The 16475-nt window shown below is 45.8% G+C and overlaps 1 protein-coding gene across 5 annotated transcripts in view; it reads right to left on the minus strand.

The window, feature by feature from the left end:
* The window catches only part of LOC137420781 (tumor protein p73), a 141400-nt gene that overhangs the window by 113275 nt on the left and 11650 nt on the right, over positions 1-16475 (minus strand). For all 5 annotated transcript variants that reach the window (XM_078772317.1, XM_078772315.1, XM_078772319.1 and 2 more), the window contains exons 3-5: positions 11857-11935; positions 7560-7676; positions 5578-5766 (exon numbers count right to left, since the gene is read on the minus strand). In XM_078772317.1, coding sequence (XP_078628443.1) covers positions 5578-5766; positions 7560-7676; positions 11857-11935 — 385 coding nt within the window. The remainder of the gene's footprint in view (positions 1-5577; positions 5767-7559; positions 7677-11856; positions 11936-16475) is intronic.

The raw sequence follows: 16475 nt of genomic DNA on the forward strand, positions 1-16475 counted from the left end.
AGCTGAATGCCTCAACTCTGTGTTTGCCTCTAAATCTTGTGTCCCAAACCCATCCCTCTCTGTACCCACCATACCCAGTCGTACCCTGCTGCTCCTGGACTCCGTGTCCTTTCCTCCTGACAAGGTGGAAAAGTTTCTGTCAACCCTCGACTCTGATTCTGCAACTGGACCCGACGGCATCAGCCCACGGGTCCTAAAATCCTGCTCTGCTGCTCTATCTCACCCTCTCTCTGTTCTCTTCACCCTCTCTTTTGCTCAAGGTCAACTGCCATCTGCTTGGAAATCAGCCAACATCACCGCTTTGCACAAAAAAGGTGCAAAAACAGATCCTAGCAACTACAGACCAATCAGCCTTCTCCCAATTATCAGCAAAGTCATGGAATCCATCATTGCTTCGGATATGAAATCTTTCCTCTTCTCCAATGGCTTGATCTCTGATCATCAATTTGGTTTCAGACCAGGTCACTCTACTCTGGACATGCTGCTTCTGCTGTCTCAACAATGGATGGCGGTCCTCAATGCCAAACAGGAAATTAGAGCTGTCTCCCTCGACATATCACGTGCCTTTGACACGGTCTGGCACCCCGCTCTGCTCACCAAACTCTCCTCCTTTGGTATCCATGGAAATCTCCACGCATGGCTGGCGGACTTCCTCTCTGGTCGTCGTCAACGTGTGGCCCTGAATGGGTTTCTCTCATCTCCTCTTCCTGTTCAGGCTGGAGTTCCCCAAGGCAGTGTTCTGGGCCCCGTGCTTTTTCTGGTCTTCATCAATGATCTCTCTGACTCTCTCGAAAATCCTCTCTATCTCTTTGCTGATGACTCCACTCTCTGCCGCTCCATTTCTCTTCCCTCAGATCGGCAGTCTGCTGCCTCCTCACTCTCTGAAGACCTGGACAAAATCACAGACTGGTCAAACAAGTGGAACATGTCTTTCAATCCTGACAAATCTCACACTCTTACTATGTCTCTCCGAAAAGATCGACTGGACAACCCTCCCATCTACTTTCTCAACAATCCTCTCCAAGAAGTTCTGTCGCTCAAGATTTTGGGTCTCACTATCTGCCATGATCTTTCTTGGGAAAACCACATTTCCAAGCTGGCCTCCAAAGCCAGTCGCCGACTGGGCATCCTCCGTCGTGCGAAGTCCTTCCTCGGCACACCTGAGCTCCTCACCACATACAAGGCTTTCATCCGCAGCTCAATGGAATACTGTTCTCCCCTATGGGCCGGTGCTCCTGCCTCACACCTAGCTCGGCTTCACGCTGTTGAAACCAAAGCTTTCAGAATTATTGGAATCTCCCGCGATGAAGCTATCTCTGAGGGCCTTTCACTCACTCACCGCAGGCAGGTAGGTGGTCTTTCTGTCTTCTACCGACTCCTCTCCGGCCTTGCACCCCCAGCTCTCTCTGTGCTCTGTCCCCCAAATATTCCTACAGGTCGCACAAGATCTGCCAGCAACCCTCTGATGGTTAAACTGCCGAAATCTCGGCTCTCTGCTCACCTTCACTCTTTCATTCCTCTTTTCTCCCGCCTCTGGAACAAACTCCCTCACTCCCTTCAATCCCACTCCTCCGTCCAGGTCTTTAAAACAGCTGTTCACCACCATCTCTTATCTTCCCCCATCCAAAACCTTGATCTTTTCTACCCCCGCTAATTCACCCCAGATCCACCTTGTTTGAAATTCCAACTTCTTTCCTGGAAGTCCTGGCAGTGTCCATATGTTTTATACCTCTCCCACCGCCCCCTTCCCATGCCCCCCCCCCCCAAAGCCCTCGCCCTCTCTCAGATCTCTCGATGTCTCCATGTCTCTCGGTCCCTGCTCTCAAATGTTGTGTTTGTGTCCTTCCCCCTCTCTCCCCATCTTGTCTACCGCTCCCGATGTTATATGTTTTATGTGTCGGTTTGTCTTTCTGTGTGATTAATGTTCGCTCTTTCACGAGCCTCGATCTGGTATACAAAAACAAAAAAAAAAAAAAAAAAAAAAAAAAAAGGTATGAAGTAATTTTGAGACAGTGTTTCACATGACTTTTTTGGTCTAGGCGTTTCAAGTCAATTTTGACACTGCCGACGTCAAAGAAATGGTCACAGAAATGGTCGTTTCATAAATTTCAATCAGTGAACTATTTTCCCAAGATGCACAATCACATTAGTGTTTACAAAAATACACAAGCTTGCACAGCAAAAACGTTTTTTTTTTTTTGTTTGTTTTTTAACATACTGTTACGAATTTGGGTAGTGACATATGTAGAGCAGAGTAGATAACATGCTTCGCCTGTCGCGATAGGGAATCTACCTGTAATAAGTCATGTGTAGGCATTTTGTCAGCTAAGATGCATGATTGTGAATCTACCAGGAGATTCGTGTGTTAAGTAGTGTAGGGAATAATGAGTAGAGCCCTTGTATATCTCACCTGGTAGTCAAACCTTTGTCCCTTTTGGCACTGCACACCACTTAAATATTAGTTAGGACCTTTAGTACAACACTAATGACGCCCTTTCCCCCCTGACATGACTTAGGAAGAAATCGGGCTAGGACACCGCCGATAATGGCTGCCACCATTTGCACCTCCGAGAGGCCTACCCGCCTCGCATAGTATGTGCTGTGACCAAGGAATAGGGGACGGGAGTGAGTGGCGCAGTGGGCGTGCCCCTGGACGAGCCGGCGAGTCGGGGGAGGCTCTGATTGGCAGGACAGTGTGCCAAAGCGGACATCATCGGCCAGATATATTAACAGCGCCGGACGCCTTTGCTGGAGTTGAGCAGGAGTTAAGATCTGATTCTGAGTTCGTGTGCACAAGCAGTTTTTGAGAGTTGAGAGTCGCGCAGCCCATGAGTCATGAGTTGGTGTTGAGTTGAGACGAGTTCACTCCTGGCCCCTGGCAGTTCAGTAGCGTGGATTCGTGGTCGAGAGTTGGTTTCGCAGTGCGCAGTTGGCAGTGAGCAGTTGAGAAGCGAGTTGGAAGGACGAGACGTGCAGTCACACCTGCGTTCTCTCCGTTCCTGTCTTTTCGTGCTTCGTGTGGGGATCGACCTCGTGTGAAGCCGCTGGCCTGCGTTGGGTGCTTTGAAGCTTGGTGCACGGACCTCGTGGTCAGCGAGAGGATCGGAGCTCGGAGCAATACCTCGTGGTGTGCGGTCGGGCCGAGCAGGCTGGTGTTGGACAGCAGCAGAAGAAGACGACAAAGACAGATAAGCCGAGCTCCGCGTATATATTTAACAGAACGTGTTCTTTTTATTACTCCACATCCCCTGTTCGTGTTTGAAATCTGTTGTGTGTGGGATCCCAATTTAGCTGCATTATTTTATTATCGGCACGCATTTTCCTGTCCTGCCTTTTTCATTTGAATAAACCCTTGCATTATTTTTGTACATATATCTGAACGCAGTTTACCGGGTGGTTGATTTCAAGTTAAGGCTGCGGGGACTTACGCCGCTACCCTCCATTCTGCGCGCTTAGGTGTTTTAGATTTTGGAATCCGCCATTGGGTTTCCGCCTCGGAGTTAAAGCCTTCGTGATCGGCATCCGCGACCGCCAGATATTAATTTCGGCGGCTGCGCGACAATACTACCCTGCCTAATACAATTTTTAAATGTCTCCCCCTCCGTCCATCAAGCATCTGTCCAACCCGACAGCTCTCAATCCAGGCCATGGTAGAAAAACCAGACATCTGTTTAACATAATCCTTCCTCACACAGGACGTTCCTGACCCCATAAGTCTCTCTCCCCGGTTATTGTCTCCGATTTTATAGGCCCAGCAGTGGAGTTGCACTTTACATTAATAACTCAATTTCTCACTGACCTTGTACTCATCTTGCAACTCCCGCAGCAGTATCTTTGGCTATTACTTCCCCTCCACTCCCACCTCTTGTATGTCTGTTGTACCATCCTCAAATGTCTACATCTTCTCAGACATGGACCAAATTTTAACCATTCATCACAACTCTATTTTTTTCACATGAGGTGATTTCAAAGGTCACCATGCAAATTGGTTTGGTGTTGGTACCTTTCTCAACAGCCACAGCACTTCAACAAACGACTTCTGTGACTTCATGGGACAGAATCAATCTGCAAATTTTCCAACCCTGATTTCTCTCAATGGCAAATCCTGCCTTCTCGACTTCGTGAAGACAAACCTCCCTGGAAAATGTCTCCTGCTATTCCTCTGCTCCAATTGGTTCATCTGATCATATGCTTATAAAAGTCAACATATCGCTGGTTATTCTCAGAGAGCTGCCTCAGTGCTGGTGAGTCAGGCAGATTAGCAAGGACAGCAAGCATCCATCTCACTTCAGACCTGGAGCTACTGCCCCTGATATTAAATCAGCCTGGGAATTCTGCCACAGAAACCTGCTCTCTCTCATGTACAGATTCAACCTATCTTGTCTTCAATTATCTTACCCTTCTTCACACCCATAGTACACTGAATCCTGTGGAGAAGCAGTTGCTTTGAAGCACCTTGCCTTCTCTCCCTCAAAAGCAAACCTGCCCAAAGTCAAACTCAGCTCATTTCACAAAGCCTGCAACAAAAGTGTATGTCCACTGAGGACAGCCAGAAAACAGCATCTGTCCAACCTCAAGATTGAACTTTCAAACTTGTCTCCCACCACAAAAACCTGGTAGCATATTGTCAAGTATGTCGCTGGATGGAGTATGCTCCCCTGCCATCACTTCCCTTTCTTCAAATGGCACCACAGCCAACTCCGCTCATGAGAAGGTCAAAAGCCTCAATTCTGCGTTTCCTTTAAAATCATGTCCCCAACCCCTTGATCTCTAAACCCACCCTACTCAGTCACACCCCAACAGCTCCTGCACCATGTATCTTTTTCTCCTGAGAAGGTAGAGAAGGGTCTGGCAACCCTATATTTCAGTCCTGCAACTGGACTGGTATTATTAAGGTATTTTAAGCTATCTCATCTGGGTTTGATTCCCGACCTGTATGAACTGTACGACAGGTGCTTCACAGGCAGGATGATGCATCACAGGTTGCGCTGACCCTCGGGTGGACATCTGATCACATTATTTGTTTAGTTGACATCCATATGGAAAAGTTGGCGAAAGAGGATAAGACTTTAGCGCCAAATGAACATCCGAGAGTATCGTTGCGAGAAAAAGGGGGCAGGTTGGGGGGGGGGGGGGGGGGGAGGATCCTTAATGAGAATGGGCTAAGAATAGCTTGGTCCATGTGCTGCTCAAATAGGTTAGAGTTACACCTGTATTAGGGATATGTCAGAGACAAGTGGTTTGAAATGTGTGCACCAACAAAGGCAGTGATTGCAATCTTAGAGAATAGGGTGGATCATTCATGGCTCCATACTGCTAGACAAGATCGTATCACGTGACTCATGATCGTATCACCCGACCCAAAGTTGTCAAATCACCTGACCCCTATGGTCGCTTTGACATGACTTGCTGGATTAGAACCGGGAAACCATTACAATATGGAAAGATCGATACAATATGGACCGGTTGTACAAACACCAAGTACAACAAGCAAACGTATGTGGGTCACCAATAGAACAGATTCTTGATTACCAGAAATGTACTTCAAAAACAGGCAAGAAAATCTTGGAATCTCACCGTCCAAGGAGCTGCCTTAGAAGAACTTGAGTTCGGGAAGGACAGGGAGAACTCGTATGTACCAGGATAGTTTATAGCAGTGGGAAGAAAGGCACCGTAACAGTTGGAGCCAATTGGTGGTGGGGTTACTGGAGGTGTGGTTGATGTTGACTGGCAAAGTAAGTTATTGCACAGACTGGTATCTTGCACCTGTAGATATCAAAATAATGCATGAGGTACGAGGGATACACATGTACATATAAACAGGCATGAAGCAGTATTATTATGCATGTATATGAAATGTACTGAAGCACACACATGGGAACAAAATTTACAGGTAACCACCACCATCAGTGATGATTACACACACCCTCAAACCAGCTTAACATCGTCACACAAGTGCCAGTCCAACTCCACGACAATGTCACGTGAGACGAACATCCACGCCGGGAGGTACTACTCCAGAGAATGGCCAGCTCGATACCTGCAACCCAGAGCAGATAGGCCATGTGTACCGTATTTTCCAGTGTATTAACCACACCCCTAACTTTTAACCTTTTTTGCCGAGAAAAAGTGCTGTTAATACACCGGAAAATACGGTACCTAATGACGTGACGCTTAGTCCAGTAAGCTCATCCAAAGGAGGAACATTCTTGAGTTATCCCAAATTAATTTAACGGTTTCCCGCAGGAATGTTCAATTATTCTGAAACGAACGGCACACAACAAGTAGTGCGACAGATATGTGAATCAATTATGAGTTTGACGATAAAAGCGTAACATTTGGCAAACATCTAGGCAAAGTTCAATGAAGGATATGTATCTATAGGGCCATCTCAGATTTTTGCTGTAGTAACATTTACATCCATTTTCCAAAATGACTGCCATTTGTACCTAACTTAGCCATTTGTGGATAGACAGGATCTATGTGATGCTACAAAATTGATTATATATATATATATATATATATATATATATATATATATATATATATATATATATATATATATATATATATATATATATATTGTATACAAGATCGAGGCTCGTGTAAGAGCTAACATTAATGACAAAAAAACAAACGGACACAAAAGACGAAATAAAGGGAGTGGGAGACAAGATGGGGAGGGGCAAGTACACAAGTACAACATTTGAGAGCAGGGACATCAGGAGATCTGTGGGAGGGAGAGGGCTTGGGTATTACTTGGATATCTTGGATATTAATACTTGGATATCAGTATTATTTTAGCTTTTCGTCACGTGTGCTACAAATCACACCATAAGAGAGGACACACCATAAGTCATAAAATGTCTTGGCTGTAGCAGGTCATAGCATGTTAATAATAGCAGCTCCATCAAGAAGAATGACTTCTGGAATGGGGACAGCATCTTGTAAGCAGTGCAATATTGTTGCACTTGCTCAACTTGCTCGAGGAATAACGATTTGCTTGTGCACTTCCATGTTGGGAAAGTAGGCCAGGATTCGATCTGCCAACTGGCTTTGTGTGAACATGTCCATGCAACTCATTTCCAAACTGGTGCAGGCTTGTGGAGTATAGATCTGCCAGGTCTGTCATTTTAAACAATGGTACCACAAGGCTGTTCATACAGGATTCTTCAATATATGACATCAATCCCAATATGACAAGTCAGCAGCACACCCAGTGGCCAAACTGACTGTCAGTCAGTCAGTCAGTCAGTCAACAGCAGCTTGTGAAGAGGGAATCAGCAAATATCAAGTTTGATAAACATGCCAATCTTCCTATAATGCAGCTATTGTGCATGTTTGTATGTATGCATCATGTATGTATGCAAGTAGCCGGAATAGCGCCTTTTGGAAGTCGTGACGTTCATTTGAAGAGATATATGTGTACACAAAATAATTTAATTTGAAACATTAAATAATGCAACTATCACAGAAAATGATTATATGAGCACGTAAATTCCCGTCGTAGATGAGTACAAGTCAGCTGATATAATACAACAGCAAATATCAATACCCACCATGTAACTTGAACTGCCTGTGCCAGCACCAAATACATTTTCTGCAGAATGCCATGATCCAGGCTGCATGACACCATGGTCCAAATGCGTTAAAGGCATTGGGCAATCTTGCAGCATCTGAATATACCAAACAAGAGAAGAAAAACTAGAACAGCACTCTTTAGCAAAACTAGACCGATTATGTCTCCGCCAACATTATTACATCACCTTGCAGACTTGTACCAAGTTTAATTAAAATTCCTTCAGCTATTCTCAAGTATTACATTTTTACCCGACATGACCTCTGACCTTTTGACCCCATAATCTAATCGGTTCTTTACATCATTTACGCATGGCTTGTGGACTTCCTCTCTGGTCGTCATCAACGTGTGGCCCTGAATGGATTTCTCTCATCTCCTCTTCCTGTTCAGGCTGGAGTTCCCCAAGGCAGTGTCCTGGGCCCTGTGCTTTTTCTGGTCTTCATCAATGATCTCTCTGACTCTCTGGAAAATCCTCTCTATCTCTTTGCTGATGACTCCAATCACTGCCACTCCATACCTCATCCCTCAGATCGGCAGGCTGCAGCCTCCTCACTCTATGCAGACCTGGACAAAATCACAGCTTTGTCAAACAAGTGGAACATGTCTTTCAATCCTGACAAATCTCACACTCTTACAATGTCTCTCCGAAAAGACCGACTGGAAAACCCTCCCATCTACTTTCTCAACAATCCTCTCCAAGAAGTTCTTCCACTCAAGCTTTTGGGTCTCACTATCTGCCATGATCTTTCCAGGGAAAACCACATTTCCAAGCTGTCCTCCAAAGCCAGTCGCCGACTGGGCATCCTCCATCGTGTGAAGTCCTTCCTTGGCACACCTGAGCTCTTCACCACTTACAAGGCTTTCATCTGCAGCTCAATGGAGTACTGCTATCCCGTCTGGGCTCGTGCTCCTGCCTCACACCGAGCTCGGCTTCACGCTGTTGAAACCAAAGCTTTCAGGATCATTGGAATCTCCCGCGATAAAGCTAACTCTGAGGGCCTTTCACTCACTCACCGCAGGTGAGTGGTCTTTGGTCTTTGTCTTCTACAGACTCCTCTCCGGCCGAGCTCACCCAGCCCTGTCTGTGCTCTGTCCCCCATATATTCCTACAGGGCGCACAAGATCGGCTAGCAACCCTCTTTCTGGTGAAACTGCCAAAATCAAGACTCTCTGTTCACCTTCACTCCTTCTTTCCTCTTTTCTCCCGCCTCTGGAACAAACTCCCTCACTCTCTTCAATCCCACTCCTCCCTCCAGGTCTTAAAAACAGCTGTTCACCACCATCTCTTATCTTCCCCCATCCAAAACCTTGATCTTTTCTACCCTCGTTAATTCACCCCATATCCAGTTTTTTGAAACACCGACTTCATTCCTGAAATTCCTAGTAGTGTCCATTTGTTTTAGACTGTGCACCCCTTACCTGCAACCCTCTCTCTTCCACAGATCTACCGATGTCCCTGTTCTCTCCTGTCGTTTTGCTTGTCTGCTTCCCTCTCTCCCCATCTTGCCTCCCGCTCCCTTTATTATATGTTTTATGTCCGTTTATGTTTTTTGTGTTTAATGTGTTAGCTCTTACATGAGCCTTGACTTTGTATACAAAAATATATATTAAAAAATGTAAAAAAATTATTTTTTATTTGTACATCATTTTTGCACGTATTCCTGACATGAAACCTCCTTCAATGACAACAGTGTTTAGTTTGATCTCTTCCGTTATGAAGAAAAAAGTTTATTTGGAAATTTTTTTTTTGCATAATTAGTAATTCATCTAAATGTGGCATTTATTGGTGAAGGGTGAATACTTGCTCTGAATGTGGAATACTACCGCCTCTGACATCAACTCATCCTGGGAATTCTTTCAAAGTAAATTGCTCTCTCTCTCATGCACAGATTTATCCCATCTCGTCTTCAGTTGTCATACCCTTCCTCCCGTCCATGGTACACGGAATCTTGTGGTGAGGCTGTTGCCCTGAAACAACTTGCTTTCGTCTCCTGGAAAGCAAATCCAACGGAAGGAAATCTCATTTCCTTTCACAAAGCCCGAAACAAGTTTGTGTCCACCCTCAGGAGAGCCAGGAAACAATATCTCACCGTTATCAAGACCGAACTCTATCTGTCTCCCTCTTCCAAATCCTGGTGGCGTCTGGTCAAATCTGTTTCTGGTGTTTGTTCCCCCTCCATCCCCTCCCTCACCTCAAACGGCTCAACGGCTGACTCCGCACGTGAAAAAGCTGAATGCCTCAACTCTGTGTTTGCCTCTAAATCTTTTGTCCCAAACCCATCCCTCTCTGTACCCACCGTACCCAGTCGTACCCAGCTGCTCCTGGACTCTGTGTCCTTTCCTCCTGACAAGGTGGAAAAGTTTCTGTGAACCCTCAACTCTGATTCTGCAACTGGTCCTGACGGCATCAGCCCACGGGTCCTAAAATCATGTTCTTCCGCTCTTTCACTCCCTCTTTCTGTTCTCTTCACCCTCTCTATTGCTCAAGGTCATCTGCCATCTGCTTGGAAATCAGCCAACATCACCGCTTTGCACAAAAAAGGTGCAAAAACAGATCCCAGCAACTACAGACCAATCAGCCTTCTCCCAATTATCAGCAAAGTCATGGAATCCATCATTGCTTCAGATATGAAATCTTTCCTCTTCTCCAATGGCTTGATCTCTGATCATCAATTTGGTTTCAGACCTGGTCACTCTACTCTGGACATGCTGCTTCTGCTTTCTCAACAATGGATGGAGGTCCTCAACGCCAAACAGGAAATTAGAGCTGTCTCCCTTGACATTTCACGTGCCTTCGATACGGTCTGGCACCCTGCTCTGCTCACCAAACTCTCCTCCTTTGGTATCCATGGAAATCTCCACGCATGGCTGGCGGACTTCCTCTCTGGTCGTAGTCAACGTGTGGCCCTGAATGGGTTTCTCTCATCTCCTCTTCCTGTTCAGGCTGGAGTTCCCCAAGGTAGTGTTCTGGGCCCTGTGCTTTTTCTGGTCTTCATCAATGATCTCTCTGACTCTCTTGAAAATCCTCTCTATCTCTTTGCTGACGACTCTACTCTATGTCGCTCCATTCCTCATCCCTCAGATCGGCAGTCTGCAGCCTCCTCACTCTCTGCAGACCTGGACAAAATCACAGACTGGGCAAACAAATGGAACATGTCTTTCAATCCTGATAAATTTCACACTCTTACGATGTCTCTCCGAAAAGACCGACTGGAAAACCCTCCCATCCACTTTCTGAATAATCCTCTCCAAGAAGTTCTGTCACTCAAGCTTTTGGGTCTCACTATTTTCCATGATCTTTCCTGGGAAAACCACATTTCAAATCTGGCCTCCAAAGCCAGTCGCCGACTGGGCATCCTCCGTTGTGCGAAGTCCTTCCTTGGCACACCTGAGCTCCTCACCACATACAAGGCTTTCATCCACAGCTCTATGGAATACTGCTCTCCCCTCTGGTCTGGTGCTCCTACCTCACACCTAGCTCGTCTTCACGCTGTTGAAACCAAAGCGTTCAGAATCATTGGAATCTCCCGCGATGAAGCTAACTGCAAGGGCCTTTCACTCACTCACCGCAGGCAGGTTGGTGGTCTTTCCGTCTTCTACTGACTCCTCTCTGGCCTTGCCCCCCCAACTCTCTCTGGGCTCTGTCCCCCAAATATTCCTACAGGTCACACAAGATCTGCCTGCAACCCTCTTATGGTTAAACTGCCAAAATCAAGACTTTCTGCTCACCTTCACTCCTTCATTCCTCTTTTCTCCCGCCTTCTGGAACAAACTCCCTCACTCTCTTCAATCCCACTCCACCCTCCAGGTCTTTAAAACAGCTGTTCACCACCATCTCTTATCCTCCCCCATCCAAAACCTTGATCTTTTCTACCCCCGCTAATTTCGGTCCCCTTGTGTTTTATACCTCTCCCCCCCCCACCCCCCTCCCCTTCCCACGCCTCCTGCCCCCAAGCCCTCTCCCTCCCACACTTCTCCCTGCTCTCAAATGTTGTGGTTGTGTGCTTCCCTTTCTCTCCCCATCTTGTCTTCCGCTCCCTCTTTTTGTATATTTTGTTTGTCTGGTTGATTTGTTTGTGAAATAAATGTTAGCTCTTTCACGAGCCTCGATTCAGTACACAAGAAAAATAATAATAATAATAATAATACTTTTGCACGCCACTGTATATATGAAATCATCACCATTCACCATAAAGTATCCATTTTACATCAATGAAAACAAAATACTGCAACCAAAGGTGTGCAACTCTCCACACCACCAATCTTTGGAAACTCACTTGATGCATTTCAACTGAAGTGTCTATTATTATTCCATTGGGCAAACTTTTTGATTCCAAATGTTCCAGAAACGAAAACCTGCAAGAATATAGAAACAAGTCAGTACCTCACTTCCTGAGTGATGAAGTAATGTGTTGATAACATTTTTAAAGGGGTTTGTAATCTTCACTATCCTCTTCATATCAAGAGAAGTATCCTCTTCACTTCATCAAGTGGAAAAACAAGTACAACAATAACCTCGTTCTCCCAAAAATTCAACTCTTCAAAAGCCTTTTACACTTTCACGGGCCAAGATTTGTTTTAATAGTAATCTTACTATAATTCACCAAATGTCCATCCGTCCGTTCGAAAGTACCGCAAAAACGGCTCAACCGATCGAAACGATATTTTAGGTGGGTATTCCTGGGACCCCTGGGAGTAAAATAGGCTATATTGTAAAATAGGCTATATTGTTTTTCCAATTCTTCCAAATTTTCCCAAACACGATGGAATAATATTTACTGATATGAACAGTGATGTGGCTTTTGTTGAAATTCTACAAATACTGTTTATTCTATTTACCAGGAGAGAGTAGATCGACTCATGACGAACTCTTCCTATATAAACGTGCGGCTCCAAAGTAACATGGCAGCGTGTGCAAAGCGACTGAGAAACAGGTGTAGCGGCCGCTTCCGTGTTGCAGATTCGGCGCGCACTCTTCACACATAAACGTGCGACTGAGAAAGCCGTGCAGCGGCCGCTTCCGTTTTGCAGAATTCAATCTTTTTTCAAAATAGGCACCATGTACTGTTTAAATTTTGATGATTTGCGTGCGATATGATTCAATGGATGTTTATATGAATCGTTTAAAATAAAATAAAAGCCTTCAATTTCTGATATTTTGCCTTTTCATTTGGGCTTCCCAATTGAAGCCCCGCCCATAGGGCAGGTACCGTTGCTAGTAATCATAATAAGTGAAAGGTTGCATTTGTCATCTTTACAGGGAACCAAGTATGCTTGTAAAATGAGATTTTGAAATGTCCAAAACACTACACGAGCAGAATAAGACAAATGATTGCAAACAGATTGAAAGCAATTTGCAACAAACATGATGGAGCAACCTTGTCTCAGTCAAGTTCACCTGTAAGCCACAGATCTTCTCAGGCATTAAGGCCTGCCAGGCACAAACAAGGATCCATGAATAGGGATGTAAGGAAAAGAAACGACATGGAATGAGAGAAGAGCTAGAGAAGGAAGAACGGGCAGACACAGGCAGAGATGGAAGAGACGCATGAGAAATAAGATAAAGAAAAAAAAATTAAGCAATCAGCTGAGTAGCAATGCTATCAAGGTTTCAACCCATAAGGGGGAACCCAAAAGCTCACCCACAGACGCTAATCTATCCCTTGATACCATACAAAATAGATATGGTATGCGTTTTTCCGATCTGCGATTTATAGAGTCGGCAATTTTGTGATGGAAAGTCGAAATCTTCATGCTTAACTGTGACGTCACACTCAGCAGTCGACCACTATTTTCATATTATCTACGGGTTACATGCGATTGAACACAAACGGCTAATAATTTTCGATTTTCCACAAACATGCTGAGTCGATGTGTTCTTGGTGGTTGTAATAATGCAAACCGAGATAGTTTCATGCCACACCAATGGACAAAAGATCCTAAGTTTGGCAGAAATTGGACTGGTTGGGCAACTCCAGAATTAGAGGTTTACCCAAAATACCCGTGTGGATGGGGCCTACAAAAATGTTCGCGTTTGTGCTCGGAACATTTTACAGACACAGTTATGAAACAACCGATGGCTCGATCTTGTGGTCATCCGCCAAAATGGAGAGAGGATGCCATCCCCACAATTACGCAGAAGAAACAGCCGTTACTCGAAACTGCAAGACCATCTCTACCCAGCTACCAGCATATGTGCATACGCGATTTGAGCGGTGAATCAAGAATCAAACAATTATGTTGGCCTGCCTGCATCCAATGTCACTTCACCCTCGCCACCATGCTCAAACTCCTCGCCACCATGTAACCCCTCCCCCACCCCCCCACCCCAACTCCTCTCCTGACAACAATCCCCCCTCTACATCAACCAACACGGACATCAACCAAAACGGCACGACATAGCACGACACACAGACACTAATGGTGTCCTGGGAAAGTATTAAACGGGACGATCCCGTAACATACAGGACACCGTTCAGCCTGTGACAATGGGACAAAGCATTCGTTGCCCATTTTGTCGGCAGTGCCCATGCCATGTCCATGCCTTATTTCTTCTGGAGTGATAAAGCGATTTATCAATTAATACAAAAATCCCTGATAAATCATCAATTGAAAGAGAAAACATAACCTACCAATCTGTAGTGAACATGCAACTTGAGCTTTCATTGCTCCATTGTTGCCATGTTCGGCTGAATCGCCCACACAAGTCTTGAAACGACAAGGCTCCATAATTCCACCAAAAGCATTTCCAATTTTCCATCCCTAAATGTGTCTCCAATAGTATCAATAGATCAGTTTCAATATACTGAGAACCTTCAGAGTTGCTAATGACGGTGGAAACAATATGGGAATCCAAATTCGAAATACACTTTCTCTATGCAAGTCGCCAATTGGATCAAAGTGGGCGTTCTGAGTGAGACGTCGCTGGCGAAAATTGGAAATCAACACTTTAAGGCCTTTTCCGCACTTCGATTCATAAAAAAAAATATATATATCAAAATAATCTTACATTCAAATTAGACCATGATGCATTTCAATGGTTTTCAGGGGGAAATAATTGAATTTGGGGTCTACTTTAAACTTTTGGGACTCTCCTCCCCACTCCCACCCAAGAACGGGATGCTACAGAAGCCTCTGTTTGATGGATAGCTTATTTTTCTGTACAGAATACTCATCCATATGGCACAGGATTTTACAAAAGCAAAAAAGGTCATCAACGTTGACCAATAATAAAATTGGTTCTATCATGTTGCCTTGCAGAACACCAACCTCAAGAAGTAGATCACAAGACAAAAACATCCAGTGGCTAAATAGGGATAACCCGTCCAGTCCGTGTTTAAGATCAGTCTTGGCACCCTTCTTGTGGATAGGGTTGTGTTGGCAACTTTTCAGGATAAAGGCAGGTGACAAACTGAAAACCATCAGACATGGACTGGTGGGGATGATCAAAAAGGGTGCAAAAAAAAACAACCAAATAACGTTTCTGCATATAGTATGAAAACATGGCAAAGGTGGAGGTGCACAACGTTTCAGGTCCAAAGGAAAAAAAAAAAAAAAAACCATCCCTACAACAGCCCTCCCCTATTGGATACTGGACTTGGTGAACAACAAGGTCAGTGAGAAAAGGAGAATGAACGCACATGTGTGATTCCTCACTTATCCCGGTTATAGAACTGCATTCGAGACAGTTGTGTCACACTCTTCCCTCCAGGGATTCAAACAAGCAGTGCACCCCCATCCTGATCCATGTCTGTATTCAAAACTGATACTCGTTTTTAAACTGATGCTTGTGTGCTTGAAAATTACCCCCAATAACAACCCTTCCTTATCCAATCGTCTTCCAGATTTCAATGCTTGCATTTTTCTCTTTCTTTTTGGTTCTCTCTATTTCCTTCTTTCATTTATCCCCTTGCTGGTTGTGCCCAACTGTTGCCCTGCTAACTCACTGTCATTTTTCCTTGCTCTTCAATAAGCCTCACTCAAGAAGAAATAAATGGAGGGGGAAAGAGAACATTCAATAGTGTAGCAATGAAGGGAAGATGTAATGCTACCTGTGCAAATATGCTGAACCGTTACTCATACTGCGACCAATGCAAGTATGTTGAACAGACTGTATTCAACAAAACATGTACAAGTTCAGGGGAAAGGAGCAGGGGGGGTGGGAGGGGATATCCAGGGTTAGGGAGCGCGTCAGCAAGACGAGGGTCGGGGGTAGGGGGCACGTCAGCACGACGAGGGTCGGGGGTAGGGGTAGGGGTAGGGGGTAGGGGGCGCGTCAGCACGACGAGGGTCAGGGGTAGGGGGTAGGGGGTAGGGGGTAGGGGGTAGGGGGCGCGTCAGCACGACGAGGGTCAGGGGTAGGGGGCGCGTCAGCACGACGAGGGTCAGGGGTAGGGGTCGCGTCAGCACGACGAGGGTCAGGGGTAGGGGTCGCGTCAGCACGACGAGGGTCAGGGGTAGGGGGCGCGTCAGCACGACGAGGGTCAGGGGTAGGGGTCGCGTCAGCACGACGAGGGTCAGGGGTAGGGGGCGCGTCAGCACGACGAGGGTCAGGGGTAGGGGGCGCGTCAGCACGACGAGGGTCGGGTGTAGGGGCACGCGTTAGCACGACGAGGGTCGGGGGTAGGGGGCGCTTCAGCACGACGAGGGCCGGGGTATGGGGATGCGTCAGCATGCTGAGGGTATGGGGGGGTGGGGAGGTGAGGTCAGCAGGGATATGAGGTGGGTGAGGACAAGGGTATAGGAGAGGAGTGCAATTGGAGAGGAACCAGAAACCATACCAGGACTTGACGAGTGGTGGGTTTGGTAGTCCAGTGTGCAGCAAGCAAAAGCAAAAGGGAATGAAAAGACCAGGGCAGACAACAGTGAGAGGTAAAGAAAACAAAGGTGGAAATTG

This window comes from Myxine glutinosa, chromosome 2, assembly GCF_964187855.1.
Source record: "Myxine glutinosa chromosome 2, kmMyxGlut1.1, whole genome shotgun sequence".
In the NCBI taxonomy this organism is placed as follows: domain Eukaryota; kingdom Metazoa; phylum Chordata; class Myxini; order Myxiniformes; family Myxinidae; genus Myxine; species Myxine glutinosa.